Source organism: Ahaetulla prasina, chromosome 7 (genome assembly GCF_028640845.1).
Source record: "Ahaetulla prasina isolate Xishuangbanna chromosome 7, ASM2864084v1, whole genome shotgun sequence".
In the NCBI taxonomy this organism is placed as follows: Eukaryota; Metazoa; Chordata; class Lepidosauria; order Squamata; family Colubridae; genus Ahaetulla; species Ahaetulla prasina.
The window spans coordinates 31,087,055-31,112,751 of record NC_080545.1 but is presented as its reverse complement, the minus strand read 5'-3'; the positions used below and the strand labels follow the sequence as shown (position 1 = coordinate 31,112,751).

The 25,697-nt window shown below is 37.8% G+C and overlaps 1 protein-coding gene across 2 annotated transcripts in view; it reads right to left on the bottom strand.

The window, feature by feature from the left end:
• Nucleotides 1-218: 218 nt before the first annotated feature.
• ASZ1 (ankyrin repeat, SAM and basic leucine zipper domain containing 1) overlaps nucleotides 219-25,697 on the bottom strand; it is a 37,683-nt gene continuing 12,204 nt past the window's right edge. The window contains exons 5-13 of one of the 2 annotated variants that reach the window (XM_058191567.1): nucleotides 18,192-18,303; nucleotides 16,930-17,064; nucleotides 14,265-14,389; nucleotides 13,066-13,141; nucleotides 11,610-11,666; nucleotides 9,190-9,302; nucleotides 8,583-8,688; nucleotides 4,386-4,499; nucleotides 219-3,750 (exon numbers count right to left, since the gene is read on the bottom strand). In XM_058191567.1, the coding sequence (XP_058047550.1) occupies nucleotides 3,601-3,750; nucleotides 4,386-4,499; nucleotides 8,583-8,688; nucleotides 9,190-9,302; nucleotides 11,610-11,666; nucleotides 13,066-13,141; nucleotides 14,265-14,389; nucleotides 16,930-17,064; nucleotides 18,192-18,303 (988 nt within the window). In that variant the 3' untranslated portion in view covers nucleotides 219-3,600. The remainder of the gene's footprint in view (nucleotides 3,751-4,385; nucleotides 4,500-8,582; nucleotides 8,689-9,189; nucleotides 9,303-11,609; nucleotides 11,667-13,065; nucleotides 13,142-14,264; nucleotides 14,390-16,929; nucleotides 17,065-18,191; nucleotides 18,304-25,697) is intronic. The other variant, XM_058191568.1, reaches the window with a different exon arrangement.

The window sequence follows — 25,697 nt, the reverse complement described above, 5'->3', positions numbered from 1 at the left end:
TGCCCTTCCCCAGTTTCCTCCAAAGCCAACAGAGCCGCCCCTCAGTCTCTGTCAGCTCATCTTCCCCTGCAAATTCAGACTCTGATGAGGGCATGATGCATATTAACAAAAAGCAAATATGAACAACCAAATTAAAGACAAGCCAAAATCACATACTGTACAATAGATATCACCTTTATTAATTTTCATCATAAAAAAAGTTGATATGTATTCCTTAACACAACTGGCTTTCTACTCAAAGCTTAAGTTCAACTTTATTGACAAAATAAATAAAAAACAGTTTTTTATGTACAAGTAAAAGAGTAACAGAAGGCTTCAACACAATAACCAGGAATTACTTGGATCGAAAAACAAATATGTGATTTTTGATTCCAGTCACTCTTGTTCCTTTTTCACATTTTACCCCTTTCCAGTTTTTTGCACATCCATTTTATTAAGGCACAGAATAATAATGCCTGAAACATTTATAATCATAATGGTGTCAAACATCTACAACAGCTAAGAACATCACATGCTATGAAAATTAGGTTTGCCAATTTGGCCAGTGTATCAAATTCTAGGAGAAAAAAAACATTACTATACTACACAAAAAGATCGACATGAAGTACATAAGTTCTATGTCCAATCAATGTTCAAATAAAGAACCTTCCCTCTGAGCAAAAAGAGGCGAGATTATTATTGGGTAGAGTGGCATTCTTTTACACCGTGTAATTTTTTTTCGTAACTTAGATGCTCAATTGGTTTTGCAATTTACGCAATTCCCAATCTCAGGCACATGAAAATTGGTTTTGCTATAAAACACATTACCCATCCAGAACTTATTTGGGAACAATGGATAGCCTTAGAACCTGCATATGTATTGCTTGAATATGCCATGCATTAAATAGAGTCAGCTGAATTCACATACCTTTTTATATACCATAATGAGCACCATTTCTTATGCTTGTTTTATTAATTATAGAAATATTAATATTTCTACACATGAAATGTTCAGTAGTTTACATAAAACATCTAAGCATAAATAAACAACTACAAAAATAATTTAAAAATACAACATAAAGTACAAATAAACAAACACAGAAACATTAAGAGAAAGCTTTCCAAAACAATTGTCTTCAAAATTCTCCAAAAGAATCTGATCAGGAAAATTGCAAGGATTGATTACTGGAGGCAGCAGCCTGAGTGACACCCACACTTAGGTTCCTGCACCCACTCAGGCTGCCATGGACACAGCTATTTCATGGACGGAATTGCCTGCTGTGACTCACTGTTAGATAAGGAGGGCATGAGGCATGTGAGGTGCATCGCTTGGCTTCAGGTTCCTTTTGTGGCTGCAATTGGTTGCAAAAGCAGCCACACTTATTGCAGGCAATGGCCGGAGCGGCTCAGCTTTCACAACACCAATATTTATCTGTTTTAAAATGAAATAATGTTGCTTAAATGGCATTTTATGGATATTGACTTCAACTTGGCCATTCTAATTCATTAATATAGTCTAAGGCTGTGATGGCAAACCTGTGGCACGTGTAGCCGTATCAGTGGGCACGCAAGTTCAGCTCGCTGAGGTTGAAAACAGCCTGTCTGCCAACTTCCAATCCCACCGGAAGTTGGCAAACAGGCTCTTTCTGGCATCCGGAGAACATCTGAAGGGGTGGAGAAGGCCGTTTTTGCCCTCCCCAGATTCCTAGAGGGGCCCTGGAGTCTGGGGACAGCAAAAAACAGCCCTTGTGGTCCCACTGGAAGTTGGAAAATGGCCTCCGGAGGACCACCAGCGGGTGGGGAAGGCCATTTTCACACACACCCAGACTCCTAGAAAGGTTCTGGAGCCAGGTGAGAGAGAAAAGTGGGCCTACTGGGCCATTGTGTGCCAGGAGCAGGGGGGGGTGTCGCACACGCATGCACGGGGATGGGCACTCATGTGCACAACCCCCCCCTCCTGGCACGTGATGGCAAAAAGGTTAGCCATTTCTTGTCTAAGCAAACAGGCTTTTGACTGGTATGACTTAACCATGCTGAAGGTACTTAATTTCTTAATGGTACCATGTTGCCCATTTGTTAAGTCATACCTGATTTTAAAATGCACTTAGTATCATTATAAGTCATAAAACTTAAGGGAGTTCATGGAATGTCTAATCTTTTTTCAGTTTTTAATTCTTGAGAATTTCAGTAACAATTTGTGATACATAATAATGTAGACCCCAATAGTAATGTTTTAACAGAACCAGAAATATACATGTGACAACCCCTCACAGAGATTCTCTCATATGTAGGCCATGGACTAACATGGAAAGGACTAACAAAGTCCTTTCCATCATAACTTATTTGGTTATTGATCTCAGTTACTTGCACTGCATAAAATATATAGCGAATGTGAAAAATAAACCGAGCATTTGGGAAATCTACACAGATTGGAATCAGTGTTCAATGTTAATTCAAACTATACCACCTTACCATTGTGGTTTGTTTATGGCATGGCATAAAATTAAACAATGACAGCTTCGTAAAGTACATGAACCAAAGCTGTTTTTCATGAGTTAATAATTTGGGGTCGTTTTACATATTAAGCAATTATATTGCTATAATCATAACGTAATTTTGTTGAGTTATTTTGATCTTGCTTTTAAAAATAAAACTCAGATCAGGAAGTAAGCAAATCTAGATAAAAGTAACATTTTAGAATATTAACTTCTTGTAGCAATATCGGAAGACAAACTAAGCAAACTTGTGGCCATTGCAAAAAAACACAAACAAGATCAAGGTTTACTTTATTTGTTGGTTTTGAGTCACATCTTTCTTCTACCCAGTTTTCTTAAAATAAGACAACTTCCACAGGCAGAATCCATGAAGAAATCATTAATAACAGTCAAATATGTTTGTATGAGAGAATAAGCTTCCTGTCTGTTTGAAATATGCAAAAAAATACATCTAATGATGACATATATAGAGAAATAAAAGATACAGTTAATAAAACATTCTATTGGCAATATAGGAATTACTTGGAGGCATAAACTAATGAATAAAAATAGTGCTTACTCAGTTATGTTATATGCAAATCAATATGTATTTGAAACAAATACATATATTCATATGGATTTAAAATTTGAAAATCTAAAAGTTGAGATTTATTCTAGTGGTGAATACTATATGAAGGTAGAGGTTATAACAACTTCATGACTATTCTGAGGGACACTGCCAATTTACAGCAGAGCCCTCACAAACACACCCTTTTTCAAATTTTAACAGTGAAAGGCAAATTGCTCCTCTTTCTACTATAACCCCAAATCAAGTTGTCAGAATATGATAGCAAACACAGCAAAAGTCAGCTAAGTGACTTTGTATCTGGAGTCTATTTGTGCATGACAAAGGTTATACAAATGGAAGTGGAAGCATTTTGCTGCCAATACCTATCCCCACCCTTATATTTTGCAAAAAAACTTGAAACATCACACTACTGGTAGCAAAAATAGATCAACTTCAATAGCATAATCTGTTGGTGAGTTGTACCCTTAATTTAGAAATGGTGAAAATCAATATACCTTTTAAAATTAAAACCTGAGCATTATCTAGCTTTATCAGCTATACATAAAATCTAATTTTAATTCAATTTTTCTTTAGAGATAACTTAAAAATAAAGAAAACACATCCAGACCCAACCACAGTTAGTACTGCTATTTTAAAAAAAGTTGTCTTCCATCTGCCATATTCCAAAGGTTGCATTCGGCAAGGATCATCATTCTGCCCATCTTGGAGCTGATAAAAGTGTATTGAATAGAAGAAAAAATGTTAGAAATCTATACCACTGTATTCCAGTAAAATTTTGCCTTCTGTAACATATAGTATTTTATTTAAATAGCAGAAACGCAGCTTTGCAATTGCATATGCAAGCCCTAATCAATTTTGCTATATTTGCTCACTGGCAATGCTGAACAGGAAAAGACTACTGTGTTTCCAAATTGCATGGCCGCATCCGTTTTTTTTCTTAGTTACTTGTATTTTACTTTTTACAGGTACTCCTTATTTATTGACTTTTTTATTTAGTGACCATTCATAGGTCTATGAAGCAAAGGAAATCTGAAGATAGTAAGCTCATTCACTTGGTTTTCTTAACAAAATTAACTGTCTCAGTTGTGACTGCTAGGACGTATTCTATAATGGCAAATTCTAGAATATTAGAATTGACATGTTTGAACTCAGTCTACCAAATTTATTAATCCTTTATTTATTTATTTATCAAATTTGGAGACGGCCCATTTACCTCACAAAGTGACTGTGGACAGAGTACTATTAAAACGTAACAACCATACAACCTAAATGAATTAATTCTTAGAAATGTGTTGATTTGTTGGTAATTATCATATGTACTCTATTCATAAAGAGATATGTACCTTATTCATGAGCATTTTTAGTTTTACAGCCTCTGCGGTCAGATCTTCAGCACTCAAAATTAGGTCTTCACACATTGTAGCAAGACTATGGGGTGGACTCCATTCAAGAACCAACTAAGAAATTAAAAAATGTCTTAATTACAGTTACATGTGAACTACATTCCACTGGTATAATTTCACTATTACAAAATTTTATTGGTTGAAAAATATACAAGCATATACACATTTTGAGGTTTTGGATAAGCCGCTCCCATACAAGCTTCCTACCACATTTTAGAGGGGATTTTCCATCCTCAATAAAGTTCGCTGAGTGAGTGTGGTTTTGTGCTGATATGCAAGCAATAGCAAACATAAGGGATAGCCTCTGATTTCAGGTGGAAATACGATGCATCATGGAAAAGATGTGTTACAGCTTCTAGGAGTGTTGACCATTTTAAGACATGTTTAAAGTAATGCATATCAAGATGATTTTTAGATGAAATGTTGGCAACTTGAGAACAGCTCTCTACTCAGATACAGATTCCAACAATGTGAAGAGTTTTAAAAATAGTTCTCAACTTACAATAATAATAGGGACTGGAATTTCCATTGTGAATCCTAGAGTTTTATGATCACCTTTACAATGATTGTTATGCAAATCATGTGGTCAATGGGAATTGCAAAAAATATTGCAAATCACAATCATGCGGCTGGACTCTGAATTCAGTAACTGAATTGCAATCATGTGACATTTTATAACAGTTGGAAGTGCTTTATAGCCCATAAAGCACCCTTTCCAAGGCTGTCATAACTTTGGACTAAAATGATTGTAGGTCGAGGACTACATTCATTTGTGATACATTTTTATATTTTAGGAGGAATACAACCTTGTAAGTCATGTTGTTTGCACAAGTTGTTTTGCAGGTATCATTCTGTATGGTTTGTTTTGGTGTGCTGATCTCTTGGTATGTTTAATCTTGTTACTTAGTTCAATCTTGATACTTGTTACAGAGGATCTTCTAGTGTGGGTGCATATGTTGATTGGTACTGCTTTATCATTGATTTAAAACTTGACTTTCATCTTGTATGTATATTTCACTTACTATTTGCTCTGGTACTTGGGTAATATTTTTAGTGTAAGAATTATATCTTGTTCAGGCTGAGGTATTAGCTTCACCTTACTAAAAGTAAGCACTATATGGTGCATTCTTTCTGTGGTCAATGACAATCAGATCAGTTATCACTACTATGGCTTTAACTTTAGCCTGACTAGGTTCCTCAGTGGTTAAGACACTGATCTTATTGATCAGAAAGGTCAGCAATTTGGTGGTTCGAATCCCTAGTACAGGTCTCCTGCATGAGCAGGGGGTAGGACTAGATGACCTTCAAGGTCCTTTCCAACTCTGAGGAAACTTTTTTATGCTGAGTTATGATAAGAAAAAGAAGAATATATATGATATTTGTTTCCATGGATATGTGTTTCCATTCTTGCATTTCATTATCATCATGATACAAGCAGTACTATATCCCAATATCATGCATCTGAAGATAACATTTTACCAGGGATTTCCCCAGAACTATCAACCCAAATGGATCAAACATGTTCTTCATAATGGAGAGTACATCACATCTGGTGATTTGTCTTGAGTGCTGGTTTAGTCGAAGATGACACTGAATGGTCAATTAATTCTTTTAGATCTTTTGCCTCTTTACGGAACCTTTACGGCACACTAGACTTGATTTTTATCTCTGGACAGTGGATTAATGATCTGGAATTAGGAGATTTAGTGATGGAACCGGTGTCATGGTCAGATCATTTTCTCCTTCGCCTAGACTTTCGGACCGCCGCTCACCACCGCAGGGAGACGGAGCCAATGCGTTGGTTCCGTCCCAGGCGCCTGATGGACCCGGAGAGGTTCCAGACGGAGCTTGGGCCATTCCCTGAGGATCTTGCCCATGGCACGACTGAAGAACTAGTAGCGGCCTGGGAACGGGCCGCGGCTGGGGCTTTGGACCGTGTCGTGCCTTTGCGGCCTCTGACCCGGCGTAGATCTCAATTGGCTCCTTGGTTCTCTGAGGAGCTGAGGGAGATGAAACGCCGGAGAAGACGCCTAGAGAGCACCTGGAGGTCTAGCCGTTCCGAGGCTGATCGGACACTAGTGAGGTCTTTTACTAAGACCTACCTAGTGGCAATGAGGGAGGTGAAACGTTCCTACGTTTCCACCCTCATTGCATCGGCAGATAACCGCCCAGCCGCCCTGTTCCGGGTGGCTCGCTCCCTCCTTCGTCAGGAGGGGTGGAATGACCCCCTACAGGGACGTGCTGAGGAGTTTAACGGTTATCTATACGATAAAATCGTTCAGCTTCGGGATAGTTTAGACCAAAATTGCGATGATCCAAGTGGGATGGCGGAGGCACGTCTTGTCGAGGTTGTTTGGGATGAGTTTGAGTCTGTGACTCTCGAGGACGTGGACAGGTTGCTGGGAAGGTTACATGCAACCACATGTTTACTGGACCCGTGTCCTTCCTGGCTGGTGCTGGCTACTCAGGAAGTGACACGAGGCTGGCTCCAGGGAATTATAAATGCTTCGTTGTTGGAAGGGGTTTTCCCCGCCGCCTTGAAAGAGGCGGTGGTGAGACCCCTCCTCAAGAAGCCTTCCCTGGACCCAGCTATTTTGGGTAATTATCGTCCAGTCTCCAACCTTCGCTTTGTGGCGAAGGTTGTAGAGAGTGTGGTGGCATGGCAGCTTCCCCAGTACCTGGATGAAGCTGTCTATCTAGACCCGGAGAATGCAGCTGCGCGGGTAATAGTGGGAGCATGTAACACCAATCCTGCGCAGTCTGCACTGGCTTCCTGTGGTTTTCTGGGTGCGCTTTAAGATTTTGGTTACCACCTTTAAAGCGCTCCATGGCTTAGGACCCGGGTACTTATGGGACCGCCTGCTGTTACCTTTTGCCTCCCACCGACCCGTACGCTCTCACAGAGAGGGCCTTCTCAGGGTGCCGTCCGCCAAACAATGTCGGCTGGCGGCCCCCAGGGGTAGGGCCTTCTCTGTGGGAGCTCCTACGCTCTGGAAAGAGCTTCCCCCTGGGTTACGTCAAGTGCCTGATCTTCGGACCTTTCGCCGTGAGCTGAAAACGCACCTATTTATTCAAGCGGGACTGGCTTAAAATTTTAGTGGGGTTATTTATATTTTAATGTTTTAAATGGTTTTAAATTCGGCCACCTTATAATATGCTTGTTTTAATTTATTTTAATGTTTATAATGTGATTTTTTACATGGCTGTACACAGCCCTGAGTCCTTCGGGAGAAGGGCGGTATAAAAATTGAATAAAATAAAATAAATAAAAATAAGTTGGTAAGGCCTGCTGCGTTCTTTTAAGCAAACTGATAAGCTTCTTCAATAGAAAAAGAATACAGGTAGTCCTTGCTTACAGACCATTAATTCAGCAACTGTTAGAAGACAAAGGTTCTTGAAGTTCTGGCCCACCCCAAGGTCTTCAAGGCCTGAAGACCTTGGCTCTGCTGGTTGGCCTGGGCGGGTAAATGGGGGAGTTCCTCACTGGAGGTGGCTGCTGGATCGACGGCAGATTTCACTCGCCCCCCCACAACCTTAGTGCTTAGTGCTATATTCTCACTTTCTTTTTCATTATTTCTTTTATTCTATTCTTTTACTTTTGTTCTGTTTACACTTTTTCAATTCTTCCTTTTTATTGTTTTAAGTGTTTCCAGAGTAGCCCCATGGCAAGACAGGCAGCAAATAAATGAGGAAAAAAAAAAAAAAGAAACTCTGGTGAGAGTGGGAGGGGGCAGTGAACCACCAGTGTTTATTTTATTTATTTATTTTGTCGAGTACATATTAGATATTATATATAAGTATAAGCATGAATTGAATACATAAAATAAATACAATTAAAGGGAACATTAGGACAGGGACGGTAGGCATGCTGGTGCTCTTATGCACACCCCTTTTTGTTCACCTTGACCTCTTGACCTCTTAATAGTTTTTGATATCATCAACCATGGTACCCTTTTGGGGCTAAGCAGCACAGTATTGTGTTACTTCAGCTCCTTTATCCAATGCCTGTCCCAATCAGTGTTAATATGGAGCAAGAGGTCCAGCCCAGAGCCATTCCCTTGTGGGGAATTAATTAAACTAATTTTACTTAAGTGAAGAATGGTGTTCTGAAAAAACACATTTAGATGAATATTGTACCTTATGAGCATCTGTAGGAAACTGACTAATAACATTCTGCACAGAAGTTTTAAGTTGAATGCATTGTCTTTTTAGTTTCATAAGAAAGGAAAGAAATTCATCACCACTGTAACAAAAATGTTAAACAATCATTAATTTATACTAAAACAGGTAAATGTTTTAAAATTTTAACTTTCATAACTGCAACTAGGAGAATCAGAAATGCAAATGGATTATTTACTTTCAGATAAGGAATTACTATCAAACTTATTTATTTACAATAATGACTTGGTAGTCTTATTCTCTTACTTTATGCATATGCATAATGGGTGAGGAAATTGCTCATTCTAAGGTCATATGAGAATGAATATCCTCAGCTCTGAAAAACGAATGAGTTAACAACAGACTTTTTAAAAACTTAATTGCAAACTCAGAAAGTTTCCAGGGAGTAGATTTTAGTTTTCTGCAAAAGACTAAATAAAAATCAATTAATTTATAATGGAATAAGCTTTAGTATTTTCACACTAGATCTTTGCAAAATAATAATCTGACTATTAAATATGAGCATGATATTTATTACTATTTTAGTTAAAGAATTGGTTCATCTTTCTTTTTAACACTATTTTACCTGAATTCCAAGTTTGTCACTGCAGACAGCTCTTCCAACTTTACTTCTTCTATATGTAGTTCTTTAACAGCATCTAAAATTTTTTGTTGATCTCTAGTATCGTTGATGCCAATCTAAAAATTTAAAAACATTTGCAAGATTTTCTTGGTGTGTGTGTGTGTGTGTGTGTGTATATATCTACATCTATATCCAGTGGTGGGATTGTTGTGTCTGCGCCCTCCCGGACAGAATAGGGATTCAAATAATTTAACAACTGGTTCTCTGCCCTAATGACCAGCTGGGTAGGTGTGACTTGGTGGTCATGTGACCATGTGGGCATGGTCATATCAACGTCAATCACGTAACACCTTAGCTGTTACAATGTAATAAGGGTTAACCAGAGAGACAGTTTCTGGAAGCAGAGCAATAAAGATTAGGCTAGAAACAACACCAGAATGTTTCCTTCCTGCCTTCCTTATAGGATTAGCCCTGTAAAGTGGAAAAAAACCAAAATAAGATTTCTTCCAACAATTGGTTCTTTGAACTGCTTAGAAAGTTAACAACCGGTTCTCCCGAATAGGTGTGAACTGGCTGAATCCCACCACTGTATATATCAGGGGTAAAATGCTCCTGGTTCGGACCGGCTCTCCCTATCCGGTAGCGATGGAGGTGGGTAGTTCGGAGAACCGGTAGCAAAAATCCCTGGCTCTGCTGAGCCTCGCCATCATCAGAGGTGGGTTTTTTTTACTTTTAAAAGCAGTTTTTCTTCAGCCGAAAACATGCCTTTAAAAGTAAAAAAAAAAAGCCTTTGATGATCCCACGGCTCAGCTGGGATCGTCAGAACCCTTTAAAAGTTTTTTTTAACAAAATCTTCGGCTGAATAGGTTGTTAAAAAAAAAAGGTTTTAAAAGGCTCCTCTGGCGATCCCAGCTGAGTTCCTCATACCCAGAACCTTAAAAAATATGTTTTCAGCCGAAGAGCTTGTAGAAAACCTCCTTTTAAGAGGTTCTGGGCTGCAATGAAGCACTTACCTTATTACTGCTCCTTTCCGGCTGGGAAAGCCATGCTTTACATCAGTTGCATCAGCTAGCAACTGAATCTGCCTGCCTGCAATCCATCTCCTCACTCAGCAACTTAATCTGCCTGTTTTGCTGGCTGAGGAACTCTGGGAATTGAAGTCCACAAACCTTAAAGTTACTAAGGTTGGAGACCCCTGATCTAAAAAAAATAATAAAATAAAATATTTGTGCAGCTTTCTGAGATTTGGTGTGTTTCTGTAGTGTTTCACTCTAACTACACAAACACACAAAATCTCACAAAGCTGTATGTGGCATTTTGTGTGTGTGTGTGTGTCAGTTGTGTTGTATTGTGTTGTGTGTGTGAGAAGTTTGAAAGTTGGCTTTTGAGCTTTTTGTGGCTGTGAGGTTCCTGCTTGTTGCAGGGGCCATTTTGGGTGAAGTGCAGCTGCTTTTACATTGTGTGTGAGTCAGTTGTGTTGTATTGTGTTGTGTGTGTGTAAAATGTGAAAGTTGTTTTTTGGTACCTCTTATTGTTTTGTATACTTTATTATTTTTATTATTTATTGTTATTGGCCAAGCCCACCCTATCATCTGACCACCAAGCCACGCCCACAGAACAGGTAGGGAAAATTTTTAGATTTCACTCCTGGTCTATATCTAGGCAAAGGTAAACGTTCCCCTCGCACATACATGCTAGTCGTTGCCGACTCTAGGGAGCGATGCTCATCTCCGTTTCAAAGCTGAAGAGCCAGCGCTGTCCGAAAACTTCTCCGTGGTCATGTGGCCAGCATGACTCAACGCCAAAGGCACACGGAACACTGTTATCTTCCCACCAAAGGCGGTCCCTATTTTTTCTACTTGCATTTTTACGTGCTTTCGAAACTGCTAGGTTGGCAGAAGCTGGGACAAGTAATGGGAGCTCACCCCGTTATATGGCAGCACTAGGGATTCGAAACGCTGAGCTGCCGACCTTTCGATCGACAAGCTCAATGTCCTAGCCCCTGAGCCACCGCGTCCCTTCTGGTCTATATCTATATCTATCTAAAATATTCTCCATTTTATTCACATTATTACCAATCACACACAAATACATATTGAACATTCTGAATTTTACTCAAATTACCAATCATTTCAACTGAGAACTGCAAAAACATGTACTGATAAAGCTATAAATGATTATATCAACAGACCCTTTGTATAACACTAATTTCTATTAAAGCACATATCCAGCCTAACCTTTTTTCTGTAAAAAAAGGGAACAATTAGATATTCAAATCAGTTAAACAGAAGATACTCTTCTCAAAACAAAATGCAAATCAGTATCAAAAAGTGTTGTTATGAAGTGAAAAAATACAGAATTAAAATTTAAAACAGCAGTATTGTTGTAATAAGAGCAAATATACAATAAATAAGTATGCTAACCTGTATTAAGTCTTCTTTTCCCATTGTCAAAAGCTGTCTTAAAGGTATTTCTTTCTCCTATAAGAGACAAAAGTATTTTCCCAGAGATACTTTGGGCCAAGATCCTATTATGTAGCTCAGTAACCCACCTTAGTATTAAACTTCCAAGTATTTTCACAATGAACACAGAAAAACAAACTCAGAAGACACTTTTAATTTGCATTAGACAATATTGGGTCATCATTTCAGAAATATTTCCTCACCTAAATAGAGAAACAGAATGACCATAGGCGGGCAAAAAAACAGTGGTAATGATTTCCAACTTCCTGCCAGCTTCCCCATTGAGTTTTCTTATGGGAAGCTGGCAGGGAGAATCCTTCCTTGAACACAGAAAAACAAACTCAGAAGCTATTTTTAATTTACTTCTCCCAGAATATTATGAACAGTCAGTCACATGAATGCTTGAACTTCTGGATTAAACCTAAGCAGTGACATTTTGAATTGTACAGTAATATATTACTATGAAACCTCAATTTAGTGAACCTGATAAAAAATAATACAAAAATAAATAAATAAAAGAATCTACTTATGAGGTCTCCAGTGCATCTAAAATAATCAGTAGGTATGGCATTTAAAAGAAGGAAGCACAATTATTTATATTATGTACATTATAACATTAAATAAATGACATTATTCATTTTGTAGCCCACCTTTAATTTCTTTTTTACAAATCAAGGTGGTAAACATATCCAACATACCTTCCTTCTCCTAATTTCCCCACAAGAACCCTGTGAGGAGAGAGACTGTCTCAAGTCACTCAGTTGATTTTCATAGCTAAGGAAGGTCTTAAACTCAGTTTCCTGCTTTCTAGTATGATGCCTCAACCACTAGACCAGTGTTGGTGAACCTTTTTGGGAGTGTGACTATGCAGGGGAGCCCTGGAGATCAGAAGAGCAGTTCCCCAGCACGCATGTGTGCGCCAGGAAGCTGAGCTTCCATTTTCCAGCATGCGCATGCGCCGGTCACCTAGTCTTCTAGTTTCTGGCACACGTGCACGTGTAAAGATCACCTGGCTGGTATGGATGTGTGCTCCGGAAATTGGAAGCTTAAGTTTCCTAGCGCATGCATACACACCAGGGAGGTGTCTTCTGGTTTCCGGCACTCCCGTGTGCGCAAAAACCAGTTGGCCAGTGCACATGTGCATGCTGGAACCTGGAAGACCAATGGGCGATGGCTGGTGAGCCTGGAGACATGTCTCTGCATGCTACTTTTGGCATACGTGCCATAGGTTCGCCATCATGGCACTAGACTATCTCTTTCATATCAATATAACTATTTAAATATTATAAATGATGTAAATTCCCACACAAATTGCACAGCTCATGTTATTATACAATGGCAATAAATTAATTATCCCCACCCTGAATAATCCAATTCAGATTTTACTCCACCCATGTTTTCAATAAAGAAATCTTACCTTCAGTAATTCTGTTATGTGTTCAAGTTCAAGACCATGTAGAAAGACTTCCATGTCACTAAAAGCTGCATAGGAACTTTTCACATGCATTGGTTCAATTATTTTAAAATATGTAAATAAATAATTTTAATAAATTCTTTAAACAAAACTAAGAAAATAAATTGTTTCAAAGAAAGACATGATATTATTAATCCATTTTACAGACTGTAAAATATATTTCTCTACATTTTAACTACACAGAAAGAAAAAAAAAAGCCTAAATATTGGGCTGTAAACTTTCCATTGTGGTGAATGGAACATTTGAAAGCATATACTGGTTCAGAAATATTGGATCTAGCCCAATCTGATTCTATGTATTCTTGCAGTTTAAAAATGCTCTATAACAGTGGTGGCAAACCTTTTACTCAACGAGTGCCGAACAGGTACGCGTTTCGCGCATGTGCTATCCATGCTAACGTGTGGCTCCTCTCCCATGCGCTGCACATGCAATCTGCGCATGTGCATGGCTTTCGCACAGTTCCCCCATGCGCTGCACGTGCAATCGCAGCATCTGCACATGCGTGCAGGTTTTGTGTGGCTCCCCGTGTGCCGTGCACACAATCGCACCCTGTGCATGCACGCAGGTTTCACATGGCTCCCGTGTGCTGTGCACCCAATTGTACCATTTGCACATGCACAAATTTTTCACACGTGCAATGCATGCGCATGAGTACCATCTATGCATGTGTGCAGAGATCTGTGAAGACCAGCTGGGTCCCCTGAATTGTGTGCATGCCCAAACACCAGCTCGGAGCGCGAGCACATGCGCAGCTGCAGGCGAGTTGGGCGACAGCTTGTGTGCCCAGAAAGATGGCTCTATGTGCCACTTTGGGCACGTGTGCCGTATGTTGCCATTACAGCTCTATAATAGCTCTATTAATTTTTTCCAAAAGTAAAAATGAATTCGATGCATGTCAAATGCATGTATATTAGAAACCAATAGATTATTATCTTCCCAATAATCCAGTATTAATTTATGTATAGATCCTTAATTTCCAAAGACTTATCAATTTAAACATTCAAGCACAATATGTTTAGCATTAGCAGTGCAAAACTGTAGCTCACAGTAAACTGTCTATTTCAAGTCTAATAGCAGTTTTTCTCTAGAACAAAGATTTAAATTAGAAGACAACTTTCAAAACTTAAGTTCTGAAGTCTACCTGCTTTTATGGCTTTTAAGGGCATCTGGAACTCCAGTCATAAATCTATGAATAGGCTCTTCTTTACTCAGGTTCTGGAATTTTCTTTGGAAAGGATTTGCCGTCAAAGAAAGTAAACTGAAAAGCTACAAAAAATTACAAGAAACAATTTTCACCATTTTTATACTTGTGACAACATGTTCATTCTACAACAAAAGAAATTGGGAAGTCATTGACAAAGTAAAAATTATTTTCTAATACAACAGTTTCTGCTAATTGATCTTTTCAAAGAAAACTATCTGAAATTATTTCTCAATTCCAAGATGTTAAATTAAAGGATTTATTGAACTGATAAGGTATCAGGAAAAACCATGTTTATTATCGGAAACATAAAAAATGATTTCTTTAGGGATATATGACTATACATAACCTATGTAATGAATTTCAGTAAATTTAGCCTGTGAAAACAAAATATTTTGAGATGCTTGGAAGCATTATTTCAGAGAAAACGGAACTACAGAGAGGTTTATGGCAACCAAGAGGAAGTTCATGCTAAAAGCATTTTTAACTGTCCTGCATTTTTTTTAAAAGAGATATAAACTATTTAATGGCAATATTAAGTAGTTTGTATCCCATATAAAGAGAATGCAAAGACTTAAAACACTTATTGGAAATAAAGTAGCAAGTTTGGAGCACTGGTTAAAGTACCAGCTAGAAATTAGATAGCTGGGTGATCCTTGGACCAGTCACTCTCTCTCAGCAAGAGAGGAAGCCAGTGGCAAGCACTCCTAAAATTATCTATGGAGATTGTCAATCATCCAGGTCATGGTTGTCCCAAAGGTGTTTTTTTCAAAAGGCAACTGGACTTTATTTTTCCTTGAACACATTTTGCTTCTCATCCAAGAAGCTTCTTCAGTTCTGACTGAATGGTGGAGGATGGAAGGATTTCTATTCCTTGCAGTCATTTGGTTGTTAGCACTCTTTCTGAGAATCGTTGAGGCCACTTGGAGGCTTATCTCTGCCCTCAGTCATCTGAATAGTGCAAATGGGTGTGGAACCTTCTTAGAACTGCTGATAGTATTGTATTGTAAACAGAATATAGGTGATGTGGAACCCTCTCGCTCTTGAGAGAAGGCTAGTCAATTTTAATGTAACTGGTCTCTTTGACCTGTCTTTCAAACTAGTGGTCCTCTCTATCCAGTATGTGGATTTTTCTATCTTCAAAAGAGTGACCTTTCTCTTTCAAATGAAGATGGACTGCTGAATCTTGTCCTGATAGGTTTGTTCTCCTTGTGTTTGTTTCTCCAATGTACAGATCTATACATTTCTCACTGTGTTGTACTGCATAAATCACATTGCTCAGTTTGTGCCTGGGTATTTTATTCTTGGGATGGACAAACTTCTGCCCTAGTGTATTTTGGGGTTTAAAGTATAGTGTATTGATTGAAAATCTTCCTAAGCTTTTCCAATATTCCTGCAATATATGGAATGACAACATTGCTTCATTTGTTGTTCCCTTCTTTGTCTGTTAATTAGGAGCTCCTGCTGGGTCTTTTTTTGGATTTGAAAAAAGCACCTTTGGAACACTTCTGAAAAGGTTGTCAAAAAACCTGCAGGGACTTGTCCAGATACCTAGTCATTTGAACCCAATAACTTGAAAATACACACACAAAAAGGGAATACACCAGTAAATTGGATCTATAATTTTTTTCCCAGTAAAGGAAGGTAGAATTATTGTTATCTATGTAAGGTTATTTTTTAAAATTAAATTGTATTTCTTAAACTGTCAACTATCTATTGTATCTGTTAAATTACCTTTGCCTTGTTGTCCAAATCCCTCAGTTAAACCTTACTTTGAATAGAACAATTCTTTAATAAAACGCCAAATGCGTACAGTCTATTTTCAGACATAGTTAATTCATGCATTTTTTTCTTTTTAAACTAAGTTGATTGTTCCTGTTTTCTGTTCTGTTTTAATTAGTATCTTAATAGAAACAAATGCAGATGTTCACTATTATTATTACCTATTATTCATTTACCTGTTAGGTAAGTTTTTTGAATAACAGGTAAATGAATAATAGGTAATAATAATAGGTATAAAATAATAGGTAATAATAATAGGTATAAAAATAAAGTTAAATTAAAGGTAAAGGTTCCCCTCGCACATACGTGCTAGTCGTTGCCGACTCTAGGGGGCGGTGCTCATCTCCATTTCAAAGCCAAAGAGCCAGCGCTGTCCGAAGACGTCTCCGTGGTCATGTGGCCGGCATGACTCAACGCCAAAGGCGCACGGAACACTGTTACCTTCCCACCAAAGGTGGTCCCTATTTTTTCTACTTGCATTTTTACGTGCTTTCGAAACTGCTAGGTTGGCAGAAGCTGGGACAAGTAACGGGAGCTCATCCCGTTACACAGCAGCACTAGGGATTCGAACTGCCGAGCTGCCAACCTTTCGATCGACAAGCTCAACGTCCTAACCCCTGAGCATGTTTAAAAATAAAAGACATTAAGACATTAGTGCACTTGACATTACTGACAATTGCATAAACATTAATGGCACTGCACATTCATATTAATATGAACAGTAAATAACTCATATCTGTTTTGATGTTTAAAACTCTTTATAAAATATACCCCTACTGCAATTAAAACATCTCAAGGATTGATTCTTCACATAGAACAGTACCTCTAAATGCCTGTTCTTCTTTGCAATCTCTCCTGGGGTCTGCCCATCTTTTGTCTGTATTGACTTATCAGCTCCAAGTTCAAGCAGCTTGAATACTACTTTCTTATGACCGTGGCATGCTGCCCATGTTAATGCCTGTAATGATTTATTAGCAATTGTGATCATATTTATTTTACAATAAAAAGAAAAACTTCAGAATATACATTACTTCTGAATGATCCCATTCTACATAACACATATGATTAGTTTGTCTTCACATCCCAATTCAGCATCACATCTTGCCAATGTTTAAAACAAAAGTTTGTAATAGGAAGAACAAAGAAAGGAAATATGGGAAGAAAGTGAGGCTAAAGATAACTGGGATTTGACTGAGGTGCAATATGGGAGCACATAAATTAAATTGTACAAAACGTCGTGCTGCAGTTGCACCTATTCCTGGATCATGAGGCTTTGCTAACAGTTATTTACACCCTAGTCACTTCCTGAATGGACTACTGTAACATGCTTTATGTGGGGCTGCCCCTGAAGAGTATATGGAAGCTTTAGCTGGTACAAAATGCAACAGCATGGGCAGTTATCTAGAAACATATAGAAAAATATATGTTGCACCTCTGCTCCTTGATCTGCATTGGTTACCAATTTGTTTCCAGGTCCTATTCAAGGTGCTGTTTTTGACCTACATGGCATGGGACCTTATTATCTGAAGGACTTTTTTGCCATAGCACCCACCCTTTGGAATATAGCCCTGAGGCAAGGGTAACCCCAAACCTTATAGCCTCCCAAAAGCCCTCAAAACATGAGTTTTCCATCAGGCCTGGCGAATCCTCTCTCAGCAGGAAGCCCATGCAGAGGCTACATTGCACATAATAATTTCATTTTAACTCTCTCGCAATTTTGGTCTTAATAATTGTTTTAATTGATTTTATAAGTGTTGATTGTAAACTTTTCAGAATCACCTTGGGTGACATACGCAACCATATAAATTTGATAAATAAAGCTGTGTTACACTTTTGAGAAGAACTAGGATTTTCCTTTATTTTTAACCTGGCTCTGCTCTGCTTTTTATTTGTCTACATTAAGCCTAAGACTACATTTCCATTTATTTTCCACTTCACAATAGCAGTGCTGGAGCAGTAGAAATTGCCCGTGATTTTGGGGGGGGGGAGGAGAGAACCCATATCTTTAAAGTCTACCTTGTTGAAATATTTGAAGTTTCATAAAGGGAAGTAAATAATCAAGTTACGATTATACAAAAAGCTCACAGTGTAACCGCCTTTATCTTGGGCATTTACTTGTGATCCATGAACAACAAGGAGAGCAACAACTTGAGAATGGCCTTCTCGGGCTGCATACATTAATGGAGTCATTTTCTTCCTACAGGAAAATTCATAATATCTGTTAAAGAAAGAATAGCTAAATTCAAAGCACATTTTAATCTTTAATTAAATAAAACCGCATTGTCAACTAAATAAATATTTATGCATCACATGTTCTGTAAGAAATCTCAGTCCAGAAATTGTTAAGTTCAGTGGAATAAATTCTAGGTTTCCCGCTTAACCAACTGATACAACTAACTGCCAATGCAAATGTTATCATGATAATGCTCCATTAAGCATAGAAAAAAATCTCTATATATAAAAGCGAAATACCACTCACACATCTTCACAAAATCTCCAGAACCGTAAAGCCTACAAACTTGAAATTTGCCACATATGTTCCTCTTGGCTTCTAGGTGCTCACTAAAAAGGATATTTGAAATGACCATCAGAGCATTAGTATTTCCTATGTTATTATTAACATGCTCTAATGCTATGGAGTTCTACACCCCCTCCACACCTGAAAACAAATCTGTTCCAAATGCAAAACATAAGCAGAGGAGTTTCACTTTCACAGCAGCAAACAGGGGATAGGATGGGGAGGGGGGCTTCTGTGGGGCAAGGCTGAGGGAGAGAAGGGGGATAGGATAAGCTTCTGTGGGACAAGGCTGAGGGAGAGAAGGAGATAGGATAGGGGAGGCTTCTGTGGGGCAAGCCTGAGGGAGAGATGGAGATAGGATAGGGGAGGCTTCTATGCGGCAAGCCTGAGGGAGAGAAGGGTTAGGAGAGGCCTCTGTATGGCAAGCCTGAAGGAGAGAAGAGGAGAGAAGACGCCGATCATAACTACTCATTAATTTTCAGGCTGTAAGTGTCGATTTATCAAGCCTGATCATATAGTTTCATAGTGAAGCATAGGTATTCAACTAGTAAGTCATAAAAATGAGATGACTAAAAAAAGAAAAAACAATGCATCATTTCAGTAAAATTTTCTTTATAAATCCAGTTCTTGTCAGCATAATATAAAAAAGATGTTAAGACTCTAGAAAGAGTGTAAAGAAGATCAACAGAGATGATTAGGAGACTTGAGGCTAAATGGTATGATGAACGATTGCAGGTATTAGGTTCATCTAATCTAGGTTTGCCTGATTCGCCAGTTGCGCCCCTTCCTTGACCAGGATGCCCTATGCACGGTTACTCATGCTCTTGTTACCTCTCACTTGGATTACTGCAATGCTCTCTACATGGGGCTCCCCTTGAAGAGCACCCGGAGGCTCCAGTTGGTTCAGAATGCAGCTGCGCGGGTGATAGAGGGAGCCACTCGTGGCTCCCATGTGACGCCACTCCTGCGCAGGCTGCACTAGCTACCTGTGGTCTTCCGGGTGCACTTCAAGGTGCTGGTTACTACCTTTAAAGCGCTCCATGGCTTAGGACCGGGTTACGAGACTGCCTGTTACCCTTTGCCTCCCACCGACCCGTACGCTCTCACAGAGAGGGACTCCTCAGGGTGCCATCCGCCAAACAATGTCGACTGGCGGCCCCCAGGGGTAGGGCCTTCTCTGTGGGGGCTCCCACCCTCTGGAATGAACTTCCCCCAGGACTTCGCCAACTTCCGGACCTTCGAACCTTTCGCTGCGAGCTGAAGACATATTTATTCATCCGCGCAGGACTGCCATAGGAGTTTAGATTTTATCTGGTTTTAATTTTAGTGGGTTTTATTGTTTTAAAGGTATTTTAATTTGGGCCAAATTGAATAAGTTTTTTAAAATATTATTTTATTCTGTATTTATTTTGTTGTTCTGTTTTTATCTGGCTGTAAACCGCCCTGAGTCCTTCGGGAGAAGGGCGGTATAAAAATTTGATTAAATAAATAAATAAATAAATAGTAGTAACATTATAGCAGTGTTACAATATTTGAGGGACAGTCACAGAGGAGATGGAGTCTCCAAAGCAATTGAGGAAGAGATAAGAAGTAACAGATGGACGATTATCAAAGGAATGAGAGACAATTAAGGAATAGTTTCCTGACAGTAAGAACAATTAATCAGTGGAACTGCTTGCCTTCAGAAGTTGTGGTTATTCCATCATTGGAGATTTTTAAGATGAAATTGGACAGTCGTTTGTCCAATAAGCATGAGTCTCCTGCTTGAGCAGGCAGTTGGACTAGAAGATCTCCAAGGTCCCTTTCAACAGTTATTCTCTATTCTGTATGTTACAGATGTAAGAATAGTAATAGTTATAATGCATGTTATTTAGAAGAATTAGTTTAGAATTTTCAAATAATATTGTTAATCACATCTAAAACCACTAGAGGGATCTCTAAACACACCAAAACTCCCCAAAGTGGGGACATTCTTTTCATCCCATTAATTCAATGATATAATTGTTATATTTTCTTTTGTTAGAAATATATAAACATCTAAAAAAACTTTTTATAGATAGAAGAAAAGAAAGAAGTTGAGAATAAACTTTGGAAAGTAGAATTCTAACATAGACCAGTAATTTAAAAGTTTTGTGGATAAATGGTTCAGAAAGGCTACTTCTTCTACCTGTACTGTCAGCTAAATAGGTATGTGTGAATGAAATAAAGCTGGGAGGAAGGTCTTGCTCATAAATTTCTAGAATAATAAAAATTACTCTGTATAATAAAGCAAAGTGGGCTGCAAGGACTTCCTAAATAGTTCACCAAATTGAACTGGCAAGAAAACAGCAAACAAACTAAAAATTCTGAAGGAGTACAAATTGTAACATTCAAATTATATCAATAGGATTTGAGGTGAATACATGAAAATATAAATTTAGCTCTGGAAGTTACTAAAATCCAGAAAAGTATACGGGCTAGAAAATGACAAATGAGCACTAAAAATAACGAAAGGTTACTAAGGGCATCTTTTGTCAAGGAAACAATAGAACTATTAAGAGATAAATCAGGAAGAGATGTAAAAGAGATTAAAAAGTAAATCTTGATGTGGAGAAAATTGTAACATTTTTTTCTCTATCTCTTTTATATAATACCAGGATGAACTTGTTGACCAATTTATGATGAGCCAATGAAGTTGATGGCAGTAGTTTCTGGATCAACAAAAGTAGTGGGCAGGCATGATTTTATTATTTAAGCAAATACTTTGCATGAGAAAACTACTGGAAACTAAGTACGGATGAATCTTTAAATTATTCCTGCTTAATTTAGAGGAAAATTTGCAACATAATCTAAAGAACCGAGCAATCAAAAGAAGATACAATAGTACTAAATGGACCACCTGACTGCCTGACTTTTAAATGCTGTTTATGTGTAAATATATTTCATAAAGTAACAATTTATGGAAATCACAGTCACATGTACTGATGGAACTGAGCTTTATAGTTAAATTAAGCATTCAATTCTCTGTAAATCTTAATAGATAATAGAATAATAAAATAAGAATGTTAGAACCTATGCTCACTGGTACTAATTACTGAGAAGGGGAAATGGTCAGGAGAGTGTTATATTTGTGATTCCTCCTGATTTAAGGTATTCCAAAAAGTATATGACTGGCAACTATAAAAATATGGACCTTTGGTCTTACTCTTCTCAATTCCTAGTCTCTTAGTTAGCATTTTAAAATTTATTGCAATATACTGGAACGTAAATTGCTAACAATAAAATGAAAATAAACAATGAACAGTGGGAATTGTTACACACAGAAATGATTCACTGTCTCAACACTGAGATGCAATACCATTTTAGTCAAGGCTGACAAAACAGCTTCATATCCTGTTGTGATAAGATAATTTGCAGACTGGAGGATAAAGAGAATCTAGAAGTTGATTTAGATGAGCTATGTAAAAAAAGGAAGTTACAAGACGTAGGGGTTTTAAATATTAATAAAACTACTGAATGATTGAAAACAAATACTGTATTCCTTGAATTCACCAAACAACAACTTCAATAAAAGTTTGTAATAAAATTATTTGAGTTGCGAAATAAAAAAACATGTTGGGGAACTGCATTAATATTCAACTTTTCTATAGAAAAACATGACAATACATAACAACTATGGTAAACATTTTAGTAATCAGCAGACTATTCTTTAATTTTCATTTGTCACAGTTGGGATTGTTCTTACGATAGTCTTGAGCTGTGGTACAATTCAATACAAAAGTTATTTACCAGGTACAGAAAAAAATTGTATACATATTAAAACTTGCAAATCCCCAGGAAAACTATATATGCAAACTGAGTTGGAAACCCATAAAAATATAGAATAGAATAGAATAGAATAGAATTTTATTGGCCAAGTGTGATTGGACACACAAGGAATTTGTCTTGGTGCATATGCTCTCAGTGTACATAAAAGAAAAGATACGTTCATCAAGGTACAACATTTACAACACAATTGATGATCAATATATCAATATAAATCATAAGGATTGCCAGCAACAAGTTATAGTCATACAGTCATAAGTGGAAAGAGATTGGTGATGGGAACTATGAAACGATTAATAGTAGTGCAGATTCAGTAAATAGTCTGACAGTGTTGAGGGAATTATTTGTTTAGCAGAGTGATGGCCTTCGGGAAAAAACTGTTCTTGTGTCTAGTTGTTCTGGTGTGCAGTGCTCTATAGCATCGTTTTGAGGGTAGGAGTTGAAACAGTTTATGTCCAGGATGCGAATATTTTCACGGCCCTCTTCTTGATTCGTGCAGTATACAGGTCCTCAATGGAAGGCAAGTTGGTAGCAATTATTTTTTCTGCAGTTCTAATTATCCTCTGAAGTCTGTGTTTTTCTTGTTGGGTTGCAGAACCGAACCAGACAGTTATAGAGGTGCAAATGACAGACTCAATAATTCCTCTGTAGAATTGGATCAGCAGCTCCTTGGGCAGTTTGAGCTTACTGAGTTGGCGCAGAAAGAACATTCTTTGTTGTCCTTTTTTAATGATGTTTTTGATGTTAGCTGTCCATTTGAGATCTTGCGATATGATAGAACCCAGAAATTTGAAGGTTTCTACTGTTGATACTGTGTTGTCAAGTATTGTGAGAGGTGGAAGTATGGAAGGGTTTTTCCTAAAGTCTACCACCATTTCTACGGTTTTGAGTGTGTTCAGTTCCAGATTGTTTTGGTTGCACCACAAGGCTAGTCGTTCGACCTCTCGTCTATATGCGGATTCGTCATTGTCTCGAATGAGACCAATCACTGTTGTGTCATCTGCGAACTTCAGTAGCTTAACAAATGGATCATTGGAGATGCAGTCATTGGTATACAGAGAGAAGAGAAGTGGGGAGAGCACACAGCCTTGGGGGCCCCCTGTGCTAATTGTACAGGTATTTGATGTGATCTTGCTTAGCTTCACCTGCTGCTTCCTGTTTGTTAGGAAGCTTGTGATCCACTTACAAGTCTGTTCCGGTACCTGTAGCTGGTTTAGCTTAGTTAGAAGAATGTCTGGAATGATGGTATTGAATGCTGAACTAAAGTCTACAAAAAGGACCCTTGCATAGGTCTTTGGAGACTCAAGATGTTGTAGGATGTAGTGCAGAGCCATATTAACAGCATCATCTGTTGATCTATTTGCTCGGTATGCAAATTGCAAGGGGTATAAGCACCAATAGCAAATATTTTTTTAAAAATGGCCACCAACTAGTTGTCTCATAAGCAATTATAAGTTGCCAAGAGTCACTTAGTTGGGCAGCTGCAGAAATATTGACTGACTTACTGAATATGACATCCATATGGACTGAATTATCAGTCTCTCCAGTAGATGCAGAGAATAGTTTGTGTTTTATTAATGTCAACCCTACAAGATTAAAATGTCAAAAGCATTTATAAATATGAGTTTAGGAATTTTCAGTTTAGAAAAATTGAAGGGACTACTGTTTCAAATCCTATCATATGAGCTATAAAATTATTTGAGTCTTCAATTCAAACCAAATAATCTGCAAATGTCTATTTAGAAGTAAAAGTATTGCATTACTAATTTTCTTCTAACGAAATGTATAAATCTATAACAGATGTGCATGTGAATATAACTTCTGCAAAGACAAAACAATTCTTCCAATTTTTGAGTATTAAATATTTTGAATATTTTCTAACAAAAGGCCCCATTATTTTTCTAAAGCAGTGAAAAGTAATCTACAGCCTAGTTTTCAGAAAAACATCAATATAAAAAATGGTTTAAAATTGCTATTTAACTGTAACCAAAATACAGAGCTTCACTGAAAATCAACTACTTATCTCTGTGCCTTATCTCTCTTGATAACATATATAAATATGTATTTCTTCTCCAGCTGAAATGCAGATACAACAAATATCCACCCTTACAATTGTAGAGAACAGACAAATGATGTTAAAATTATATTTTTAACAACCCCTCCCTCAAAAATCTAAACTGTGGCTTTTCTTGATGTTATGTTGCTACAAGTTTCATATTTTCAAATCTCTTTTTTGCCTTATACATATTGTATAATGTGGCTTGTGATGGCAAATATAATGCTTGAATATTGCAAGGTATTTAGAAATGTTTTTGACATAATGTAATGCTATGTTTTCTTTTTAAGTACTCCCTTATTTCAGATCAATTTTATATATCTTGCAATGGAGCAATACCTCTTATATTTTGGAAAAAAACCAAAGATTTTCCTGCTTAGCCACGCCAAGACCAAAGATTAATTACTGACTAAAACATACAAAACAACTAGTACTAACAATCAGTACTATTAAGTAACTGGCACTGGGAGAAAAAGGCAGGGAAAGGGAAAAGGAACTCAAATAAAAATAATAAGAGGTAAAATAAGCTGGTATCATCTGCTCACTCAACATAGCTTATTTCCAAACTTCAGCAGACACTAGAGAATATAAGCTAAATATTTAAATCCTTCTTTCAAGACCCTGTACTCTAGAACTATGCAGCACTTTGGATTTAAAAGGAGAGATGCTCTGAAGTGTGTGAAGTGTTGACACAGCATCTGCCAGTAAATCCTTAAAAATCTTACATAAAATCTGAGATCACACAGCTGCACTATGACACATTAACCCAGATGTATTCTGAAAATCCTTTTTCCTTTCAAACCCAAAGCAAAGCTCTTTCCTATTCCTTTCCAACAGCCATCAAAATATAGATACCATTTGAATTTTTATCTTTTCTCATAGCTATAAATCAACTTGAATGTCATGGGCATTCAAATAATTACCTTGAAGTAACAGGTCCCTGTTCCTCCCATTCTTTTCTTCCTAAAGTAAAGGTAAAGGTTTCCCTCGCACATACATGCTAGCCGAAGAGCCAGCACTGTCCGAAGACGTCTCCGTGATCATGTGGCCGGCATGACTCAATGCCAAAGGTGCACAGAACGCTGTTACCTTCCCACCAAGGTGGTCCCTATTTTTTCTACTTGCATTTTTACGTGCTTTCGAAACTGCTAGGTTGGCAGAAGCTGGGACAAGTAACGGGAGCTCGCCCCGTTACATGGCAGCACTAGGGATT